At 42.8% G+C, this 11,212-nt stretch overlaps 1 protein-coding gene across 1 annotated transcript in view; it reads left to right on the forward strand.

Annotated features, from left to right (window-relative positions):
* Nucleotides 1-2,892: 2,892 nt before the first annotated feature.
* SFMBT1 (Scm-like with four mbt domains 1) overlaps nt 2,893-11,212 on the forward strand; it is a 32,286-nt gene continuing 23,966 nt past the window's right edge. Inside the window, exons 1-2 of the mRNA XM_010145158.1 lie at nt 2,893-3,049; nt 9,326-9,420. Of these exons, the coding sequence (XP_010143460.1) occupies nt 2,986-3,049; nt 9,326-9,420 (159 nt within the window). The 5' untranslated portion in view covers nt 2,893-2,985. The remainder of the gene's footprint in view (nt 3,050-9,325; nt 9,421-11,212) is intronic.

The following is an 11,212-nucleotide window of genomic DNA, read 5'->3' on the forward strand; positions in this document are numbered from 1 at the left end:
ACTCGAATTTGGGTTCATTTGTGCGATATTACCAGCCAGCAAACCTGGATGCTCCACAGACATGCTCAGGATGTTTGCAACCTGCTACACAGCATTTTACAATTAAGCCATGGAGGTCCTGCACAAAATGGAATGATGGTGCTTTGGGAAGGTCTTGGGTTGGTTTCCCCCCATCTTTTTTTTTTTTTTTTTTCTTTCCAAGTTCTCTGTGTCTAAGTGGTGGAGGCATGTCTTGATTAACTTGCTGTGCATGAGCACTGTGGTAGCCTGAAGATACTGCTATCAGCAGGGACAGTGACACTGCCCTTTCTGATCCCAGCCACAGGCAGCTGCCCAGTCCTCAAACCTGGGATTATGGAAGCTGCTTTCTGTGTTTGCGCTGAGAGACCCCTGAGGAACTGGTCAGGCAAGCTGGCAGGACCAGTCACTCTCCCACTTAAATTTCCCTGTAATAGAACTACGTCTTCAAAATATGTAAATTTTTAACAAATGGACTTCCATTTTCTCAATGGAAAAAACATTTAGTTAGAATTTTTCAGACCAGCTGCAGTTCCCAAGCCTCTTATTTGAATGACAGCACAAATGCAACTGCAAAAGCTGCTGAAGATCTGTTTGCCGTTGTGGTGGGATGGCAGATGCCCTCTCAGAGAGTGAAGGGCTGGACAGTGTCTTAGTTATTTGTAGTTACTGGGTACCCAGTCCAGTTATACCTTCAGAAGGGAAATCATGGTAGTACCTTTAGAATCAGGATTGGATTGGAAAATCATTCATTTGTGATACTCATTTTGGAGTAAGATTTTTGCGTTTCCGTGTGCCAGGGAACTTGCATTTCTTAAGCATTTGTCCATGCTCTATTAGGAAAAAAAGCCACTTAAAATAGGTTCTTTATTTAAAAAATAAAAAAGGACCCTCCCATAAAACCTCTCCAAGGATTATCAGGTAGGCTCCATAGGCACTGTAGGTACACAAAACTCAAATTCATGGCTTTTCCAATGTGTAGGGCTTCCCTTTTTTTAAACCGTAGTTACTCAAAATGTGCTTAGGTGAGAAGTGCAGCCTGTGTTTTTTAAAACCTGATTTTTGGTCCTCTACATTATTTCTGGTATCTTGCTTAAAAAGAAGAAAACAGGTGCTTTCCAGATGTTCAGCACCAATGCAGAGAATATTTGATTATTTACAAGAATTTTTAAGCCAATAATTTTGGGTTTGGGTCCCCCTCATGATTTATGTAAAGTTATCAGTCAAAGTGTGATACTAGTAAAGAAACATGTAACCTAGGCTTTTACTTACTCTACGACATTGCTTTAATGGAGGATTTTGTAGGGGAAAAATAACTCACTGTGCACGGCCAGTGCAGTGAACTAGTAGGCTTGCCTTAGACCTGTCCTTCCTTGGTTTCTATCATTAATGAAATTAATAATGAAATTATGATGTAATTGCTCATGGGAATAGGTTTGAAAGTTATGAATCCTCATCACAAAATATCAAGGAGTGTATTTCTCCTGCCTTTTTTCCCCTTTTCTTTCTTTAATCTGGTAGGTTTTTTCTTTCTCGTATCAGGGCAGGAATACCTTCAGCCTGCACAACTACAGAACACTCTGTGCGCACACACGTGTGTAGTAGAACAAAGGTGTGAAAACCAGCCAGTTTCAAGGTTGTTTGACATGTGCTGTTCTCAGGTGTTCTGCAGGGCAATGTTTTTTGGGTTGGGCTGACAGAGTAAGACTTTAAATGGATGGTCCTCTGTGTTTGTACGGTGGGTTTGTTAGGACGGACCACAAAATTTGCTTGTCATACTGTTTTCAAAACCATTTGGGGCTCTATTGGTGGCGATGAGTATTGAGAGTAGAGAGGGGTTGTGTCCCTTGGCAACAAAGGTGATGGTTAAGAAATTTGGTGAGTGAAAGGACTATGTTACAGGTAGGCTGAGGTTCTATCATTTGCTTGTTTTTTCTCACACCACAGGATTATAGTTTTAATGTAATGTAGTTACGAGCGGTCCTTTGTTGTTCTACAGGACCGCTTCTCCTTAAAGAACCATTGACACACGTGAAGGCAGGACAGACATAAGTATACAGAATGAGAGGTGACTGTACCTGTAAAGAAAAAAAAAAAAGGCAACAAACCCAAGACTGGTAAAATATTAAATTAAAATAAAGTCTATATCTTGATTGTATCTTGGTATACAGAGTTTTAATTGGTTCTTCTCATTTATATAAGAGATGGTGTTTTGATAATAAATGAGCTACTGTGTCACAGCAGAACAGTTTCACTGGTGTCTTCCAGTCCTATTAAAATGATGAAGTGATGGCTCCTTGGTTGAACTGTAAAGAATCTCAGAAGTTTAAAATGGCTGTGTATATTTAAACTTGTCTTATAGCCGTTCAAGACCAGAGTTGCAAATTGCCTGAAGGCTTGTGGAAAGCAAATGTTTAGAGAATGAGAAACCCACAGCCTGAGCAGCCATTTCGTAAGCCTCACTGCGCTCTTCCTTTGCAGGTACCGGTTTGGCTTTCCTCACTGTAGACGTTTTTGTTGGTTCAGGTGACAGAGCAGCTGGATCCTTGTTTTGTCTTGTTCCTAAACTGTGACTTGGTTAACTCCCTGCTTCTTTAGCCTTGTTAAAGGAGAGGGGTGGATTTGTTGGGGGGCTGAAGAGATGTTGAAAGTCAACTTCTTCATTGACTGATTTAGGAAATAGGATTTTTCTATAATGAGTTTGGTCTGCGGATGAGGGGTGTGGAACAGCTAAACACATGTAAACACAGTGAGATGCCCGTGTTCGCTTTAAGGTTTTTGGCTTATTGCAGGAGTAATGTTTTTCGTGTATCTTAAAACTAGTTAAATCCGATAAAGTTTTTCTTACCAGTTGTTCCTTTCAGGTTTTTTCAGGATCCCTTATTGAATGTCCTGGCTGCCAGTAGAATTGAAGGCGGGAGGCACCTTATGACCACCATACCGTGACAGCTTCGGATTCCCCTGCTTATGGCTGCTCAAAATAACCACTGGGCTGCTGTGGAGATGAATGGGGAGCAGCAGTATGATGCAGGTAACAGTCCGGCTGAGCTCCCTGCCTGATGTCTCTCAGAAAACCTGGCAAGCGAGATGGAGCAAACAGGAGCACAGTGAATGCTTCGTAGTGCATGTGCCTGTGCCTGATGCTGTGTGCTGTATGCAGGGAGAAACGGAAATGTCAGTGATTGTGAGTTAGATTCCAGCTACAGGGCTTATGTTTGTTACGGCTGTATTTCAAAAGCAGGGTGTACCATTGGCTTAAAGAAGAACCAAATCTGACCCACCTTAGTAACTGGTTTTTAGAAGCTGTGTCTGTCCTCTTCATGGTACCACTATGAGATGGGCTTATGAAAAGCTCAGTGCTTTAACACCACTATTTTAAGGCATTTATCTGTCAAAGTGGTTAATACTACCTTGTTTTGTCCTTGTGTTTATCTTGTTCTTGTATTTTGACACGGTTGTGCTGCTGGTTTATGAAATCAGATAACTAAAGTTGTTTGCTGCCATTGTAATCTGTCCTGTTTTTCTGATGTGCCTTGGTGTGCCTGCTTTGATGGGCTTGGGGTATCATCTCCTAACCTGCTGCAGGATGGTATATTATGCTAAATTAGCTCGGGTTTTGGTTCACCTTGAAACACGAGGTGCTGGGAAGAGTGTTGGTCTGGTGTGGCTGGGGATACTAACAGCTTTCTGAAATAGTTCTGGGATTGTACACTCTTAGGGGTGTACAATCTGACTTGCCTGACATGGTTTGTCCCTTTTCCTTGAAGACATCCCTACCTGTCCTGTTGGTACAGTTAATATAAAGTAAATTTTAATTTGGAGTTACCAGTGTAAGTAATTGGATTAGGATTTTATCTGAGTATTTGTTACTTGTCCAGCAAGCAGCTCCTCTCATAGAACTATTCACTATTGGTAGTTCCTGTACCTTTACTTTCTGGAAGTCTAATTTCCATCAGCATTGCTGAAGGAATCTTAAACATGGTTTTAATCTGCATTGCTTTTAGCCAAATGCTATCCTCTGCTTTATGATGCTGAAATAGCCTTTTTGATTATTAATTATATCCAATCAGTCAAGTTGTTGTCACTGTTGTATCCTTAGATAGAAGCAGCTTGCACAAGTATGCCGCATGTCTCCAGGCACGTGCAAATACTGTTTCCTCTGCTAGTGGAAACTGCTAACTTCCATCACATAGTGTAGGAGAGAGAAGAGGCTTCGAGCAGCTGAGAATAACAATAAGGAGGTGTGTATATGGTCAGTGAAGGGGTGTTCACAGGCTGGTAGCCCATCCCTCTGTGCTAAAACCTCTCTGTGTATTTTTTGGAATAGCTAGGAAGGGTTTGATACAGCCTTGAAATTACTCAACAGCTCTTCTCCTGAGCACCTTTTTTGTGCCTGCTTTGAGTACAGGTGGCTGTGAAAAGCCAACAGTAACTGAAGAGAGCTTGACTTCGTGAGTTCAAAGACAGTTTCCATCAGATGCTACCCACGTAAGCATAAGGATATAGGTTTTGTTGTGCCTTCTAACATTGTTTTCTGAAGTGCTGTGAGTTAGACCAGTCCCAGCCACTACTGGAACATTCCCTGTATATTCTTTGTTTGGTGTCATCTGTTCCACTTAATGATTTTAGCAGTTTTTGGAGATTCCCATCTGTCTTTTTTTGTTTTGACAGGCAGGTCCTCTACCTACAAGAACTCAGGCAGTAGACAAGGTTGTTGGTTGCTCTCCTGCACTATGAGGGGAAAAGACAACTTCCATTCTTGTCACAGGCTTTCTCAGCTGCTGAAATTCCAACCTGTCTTTATTTATTCATGGTCTAGCAGCTGGTATAGATGGAAAAGATTAACTGTTATTAAAATCAGATTGAAATATATCTAAGTTCCAGGGTGAGAAACCTTTAAGTTAGCCTTAATTGAAGGTCTTGCAGACTTCGGTGTGATGAACTCAGATGTCCACTATGACAGCCTTCGACTAAGTCACATTAAAGATGCATGAAAATTATTTGCAGTGAGAGTTTAATTTGAATCCATAGATAAAAACAGTCTGGTGTAGACTGTTTCCATTGCAGGGATTTTCAAAGGCTAATGTCCTTCATATTTCACCACCACCTTGTGTCCAAATGGTACAGTTCAGTATTCCTTCTCTTCCTGTATGCATCAGAGAGCAGCAGGACATTAATCATGGTAAGCTTCAGAAAGGAACAGTTAGCGTTCACTATAATGCAAGTAGAAACAGTGATAAAATGGGAAGCGATATACCTACCTAGGAAACTCCGCATGCTCTTGCAGACAATTTCTCACCTCCAGAGTGGATGGCATTCTTCACAGACTCTCTGTAGGACACAAGAACACGTTAACATGATTTGAAAGCTTTGCTGACAAAAACTGGTAGTATGGCGAGGCCACAGAGATGAGAATCCTATCTGGTTTCTGGCCCCACCTTTGCCAAAGTTGAGCTTTGACGCTAATTTAGTGTGTGGCTCAGTCATCGTGTCTGATATAGAAAAATATGTCTCCATGTAGTAGAAAGCTGAGTTCATTTAGGACTTGTAGCAATTAGGGATATGAGGAGAAAGAGAGAACATACATATAGGTACACCCATGCAGCTTTAGGATTTAATTGATTAAATATGGTTTTGCTTGTTCTCATCTGTCATATTAATTTGCAAGTTTTCTCACAGTAGTGAGACTTTCTGATGTTAGTATGAGGTTTTATTGAGTAGTTTGAACTCAGGCTGATCAGCGTTTACTACAGACATATGGCCCCTCAGGAATGTAGCTTCGTTAAACGGGTCCTCTGAGTCTCCGAGGATCTGCTAACCCACAAGGACAGTGCTGTGCAATGGAGTCTTGCAAAATATACTAACAGACTAGATCAAAGGCGTGGCTGAAGCAGGGCTGCTCTGCTGCCACTGTCCTGCCAACATCCCAGAAGAGCGATTGGATTTTGATTCTCGGGGATTTCCAGCTAGCTGAGCCTTACCAGAGAGATGGGCCTTCGCTGCATTCATCGAGTGTTTCTGCCCTCAGACGTCGAAAGACAGATACTTGATTTCTGAGTTTTTTCATGGTGTGTGTAGTCCTACCACAGTTAGTGAGTGGCATAGTGAGATCTACTGCTCTCACTAGGAAACCTCATACAGCACTTCTTGGAGCTTTATTCACTGAGCTTCTCGTGGTCCACGTTGGTTCATAGGTGCTGTGCCAAATGACCTGGCGTGCTGTGGCGGGACCATGTACGAGAAGCAGCAGACAGATGTGATAAATCCTATAGCTAAGCACGGCCCTCAGCTCTGTCAGCCGTCTGAAGCAAGGAGAGCTCCCCAGCTCCCAGTGCTCGCTGGCTGAAGCACGAGGCTAATCACCTCCTCTCATTTAATTATAAAACCTTGGTAAAGTGTAAACACAGGCTGAGTTGAACTCGGATGAATGAGCAGAACAGCAAAAGTTCTGGGTGCTTTTTTAAAAAGTTTTTTAAAAAAATCCCCCTGATTTGATGATACTCCCTAAAATAAAGGAGGAAGAATAGTAAATTTTCAGTAAGTGTTGGATGGGAATTTGTGATTTTCAATTTTTTTTTCCCTATGAAAAATGAGTTGCAAGAGATCTTCCGGGTGTGCTGGTGAGATTTGGGCACTGTTCAGAACTAAGCAATCCGAGCCCTTCTCGCCACAGCGCAGACCTAGACGGAAACAGCTCTTTTGGGTCTGAAAACATGCAGAGATGGTGGATGAGCGGAGTGAGGACCTGCAGTAGCTTGACCCATTTGGGAACTGCTTCGAACTGTAGTTAGAGGCAAAAGAGTAGCTGGAGCAGCATGCAAGCTGGCTTCTCAGGAGCTCCTTGTAGCAATTAAGTGGCAACATAAGTTACTAATTGACCCTTTCAGTGTGTTAAGTGACCTGTGCCTCATTTAAGGAGCTTAACTGCCCCTTAGACAGTTATCTGATGATAACACGTTATTGAAGACTTGGTGCTGCAGGCAGCATGGTAAAGAGACGGCTGGAAAGCCTCAAGGTCCGTGTAGTATTCCCAGCTCGAGCTATTTGGCTTTCCAACTTGTTAAAAAGCACAGAGCAGTCACGTTGCTTTATGTTTCTCTTCAAAGGGGAATGCCTGACATGGCAAGCCCTGCTTTTTACGTACAGGGTGTGTTCTGGCGGTGATGAAAGTGGGGTTGCTGCTGCTGTTGAGCAGCCAGATGCTTTTCGCTGGAGAGGGGTGAGCTGGCTTTCTCTAGGTGGGAGAAAAGTCAGGCAAAGTTCACTCTTGGTTTTGGCCAACCATGGATGTGTTCAAGCTGGTGTTTCTTCCCATTTTGGTTCTGCAGCTGTGAACTTAAACACTTTTATGGTTACATTAAAGTAAAATGCTGTTTTAATGAGTTAAGAAATCTTAATCTAGTTTAACAACATTTTGCAACAAAATTGTATTTTTCTTAGAACAACTTGCAGCCAAAGCTTTGATCAGCTTCATCCTGATTTGCAAACAGCTGTGGTCTGTGCCTCAACCTCTTTACTCCCTCAAAAAGAAAATTAAATAAAACTACTTCTATCCTTCTCCAGGTTATTTCTTCAGTGAGTTAGAAATTAGCCCCTAAAAGCAATGGTGATATTCAACTTCTGAATTTTTTGAGCTCTGAGGCTTATGGAAGGCCAATGTAATCAACTGTGGTTGTTTAAAAATAGCAAAATGAAATTGGGTTTGTGAGAGATAGGAGCTGCCTTTAAAACAGATACTGTCATCAGCAAACAAAAGCTAACTGAATGTACAATTCTAAATATGGGGAAATGGTGATTCATAGAATTACAATGGAAAGTCATAGATGAGCTTAAGTATCGGTTAAAAGAGAAAATTAAGCTATTTTACACTTAGGACTTGTAGAATTTTTAGACCATGTAAAGTAGCTCAGGGTTCTGGGTGAATATTTGTCCCTCCCTGTTCAGGGCCTGGGAGCTGCTGTGGAGCATACTTGGCAGGTTGTCTGCATGTCCACAGGTCTGACAAGGATGCGTATTTCATTCATTTTTTTGGATACGCAGTGTTTCCTACTCAGGCTACTACACCTTGAAGAACAGTTACCACCCGTCCTAAGAAAGGCTGGGAGCGTAGGGGATTGTTGGTGTCCTGTAACCTTTGCTGAGTGCTCCCCATGGTGTGATAGACAGAAATGTCTCCGTTGTCCAATAGAAATAGGGTGTTGAGTTTCCTGGTACTGAGAGATGGGAATCTCTTGTGCTTGTTCATCAAGACTATGAATGCAAATGGTGCAGGTGGTAAAATCAGTCTAAAAGTGAAAATGGAAGTCTTTAATGTCACGTCACTGCCATCCCATTTTGCTGCTGATCCTGGAGCTGTAGTTTGTGTGCTGACATTGAAAATGCTGCTTACAGGAGGTGGGACCCTCCCTGGTCAGCCCAGCTCTGCCTGCAGGAACAAATAGTGCAGCTGTGTGCTGAACTAAACAGGGGACCTGAAATCCAGCTCGTGTTGGCTGTGGCATCTTCTCAGCAGAGCGGGTTGGGTGTTGGAGAAAACAGCGATAGGAAGGGAGTGGAGAGGTGAGCCAGGAAGTGAAGGGGAGACCAGGGCTGGAGGACAGGCAATATCATAGAAAGTCTGACTAATTTGTAGCGTGGCACACCATGGCCACCATGCTTCCCGAACAAGTGAGTTTTGAACTGTGGCTTGAGTGGTTTTAGCACACTTTTGCTTTAAATGCATCCAGAAATGAGATTTTCTTGGTCTAAAGAAGCTGTTACACCTTATGAGCTGAGGTTTTCAAGTGACTAATTGGATTGTTCTTGATATCAGTTGTGTCTCAGGCTGTTTTCTTTAGCACTACCCTGAATCCTTCTCCGTGCTTTTGGTGGTTTATAGCATCTAAATAAATACTATCTAACTTAAAAAAAGAATCGTATTTCAATTTTTTTTTTGTCTTTCGTTTCAAGTCTCTTACTATCAGTATCAGTTTCTTAGATGGTTTTAATTTAATACGGTGACGGTCTAGTGTGCCCAGGGGTTTGAGTCTTTTATATTTGTTGATACGAATACAGAACTTTCTGCCTACGTTCACCTCTCGCAAATTGTGCTTAATCAAAACCCTCAGGATCTCAACATTTCTCAATGTGCCCTTTAAATAGGAAAAAAAAAGGCTAGTGTTGTCTGTGCATCGAAATGTGTCAGTGAAGCTGTGCGCGCTTGTGTACTCAGGTATTTGGAACCAAAGCGGGTTTTGCTGTATTTTGTAGTAGCCTAAAACTTAAGCCAAGAGGTTGCTGAATAGGAGGTGTTCGGCTTCTCTTCCAGATGCCGGTTCCAGTGTGGAAGAAATGGAATTCAACTGGGATGAATATCTAGAAGACACAGGAGCAACTGCAGCCCCCCATGGATCTTTTAAACACGTGAGTAAGGGAGTGTGCATTCACCTACCATCTCCTACGTTGGTTTTTTGATGCACTGAACATTTAGGGTTTCTTGGGATGAGTTGATGCTCTCACATCTGGAAGACTGACTAGAACCATGTTTCTTAGACTAAAGAGAAATGAGGAATTTCACCTTTTTATTATTGTTTCTCATCTTCCTCTCTGTATGTAGCACAGGGTAATCCCATCCACAAGTGCTGAAAGTTAAGGAGCTCCCAGTATTTCTGCACCAGAAGATAAGCTTGATTTTTTGTGTGAAGCCCGAACTGGCCATTTTTTTTTCTTTTGGTGATTGCTAATGGACAACTGCTGTGGAGGAGATAGCTTTAGAAAGTTGATGGCATAGTTCTTGAGCAGCAGAATTCAAACGTACTCTCAAAGAAGGTTTTAATGGTGGCTCTTAGGGAAGCCAAGGAGAAAATAATAGCTCTGCCAAACACTTGACTGTAGTAGTTACAAAACTGATTAGGATAATTGCTGATCACAGCCTTAATGGATAGGATGAAGTCTTGATAAGCCCTTGACTTTGCCCTTGGATATCTTTAATCAAATGTTTGTTGGTAAAATCCTGGAGCACGCTGTCCCGTTGGGTGAGATATGAGTGTGAAGTCTGCCTTCTTGTGCTGGATCATCAGTGAAGGTGAGCTGTATAGAGCTGGTTTCTTGGATCTCTTCCAAGAATCGAAACACATTCCAGACTGCCAGGCTGTATCCTTATCCAACTCTTTGTTAAAGTTACATTTAAGTCTTTCCAAAACTGGCCGTGGGTCTTTTACCATGACAATGAGGGTAGTGACTTGTGTGTGGCACATTGCTTGGCAAGCACTCCGTGGTGATGCGGCTTTCGGGTTCAGCATCACCACTTTCACTACAGGAGACTTGAAACAGCAGGAAAACAAACTGAGGTCTGTTCATGAAGATTCTCGAAGCATTTTGAGTCCAAAGGTAACCTGCGGAAGTGCAAAACATTAAAGGAACTATTAAAGCATGGCGTTGTGTCAGTAGTAAAGATGCACAGTAAACATGGACTTTGCAGAAGCTCTTCCATACCCTGGGATGTAATTAAGCTTTTTGTTCAGAATAAACAATCAGATATCTCGCTTCTGAAGGGGAGAGGTCTGTGCTTGCTTTGTTTCCCCTTAGTGTGCCACGGCTCTAACAAGAGCCAGCATACTCAGAGTGGTGCTGTCCTTGCAGCCCACACTGAGGAAGCGCTGTGGAATCAGAGCGATGGCATTTTGCCGTGTCTGCTGCGCCGGTGTGGTTTACCTAAGGTGAGCTCTGTTGAAGAAGCTTGCTATGATAGCTCGGGCATTATACAGGCTAACTGTAATGCTGGCTTTACAGTGGCGGCCAGCGGAATTACCGCTGCAGCTCTGTGTGGTTAATCGGCAGGAGACACACTTTGAATGACTTTGTTACCACCACGCTCATCTGTGAAACAAGAGGTGTGATTGCTGTGGCCACGGTCAGAAAAACTACAATTAGGTTTTAAAAAAAAAAAAAATCGACATTTTTTATTGTTACTGTTCCCTATGTGTGTAGAACACAGTGCAGTTTTGCTGGTACAAGTAACATTGTGCAGGAGTGTTGGTGAGCAGGCATGGGCAAAGCCTAACCATGTCACCCGCTCCTTTTCTGCTGCATTGGGTGCCATCGTGTGGGCAGTGTGATGGAGGAGCTGTGCTTGGTGAGCTTGGCTGGCCATGCTCTGCACCCTGGCATGGGGAGCTGGCCTGGGGGCTCGGGGTGCCAGGCATGCCGCACAGGG

The sequence above is a fragment of the Buceros rhinoceros genome, unplaced genomic scaffold, assembly GCF_000710305.1.
Source record: "Buceros rhinoceros silvestris isolate BGI_N320 unplaced genomic scaffold, ASM71030v1 scaffold30671, whole genome shotgun sequence".
NCBI classification, from domain to species: Eukaryota; Metazoa; Chordata; class Aves; order Bucerotiformes; family Bucerotidae; genus Buceros; species Buceros rhinoceros.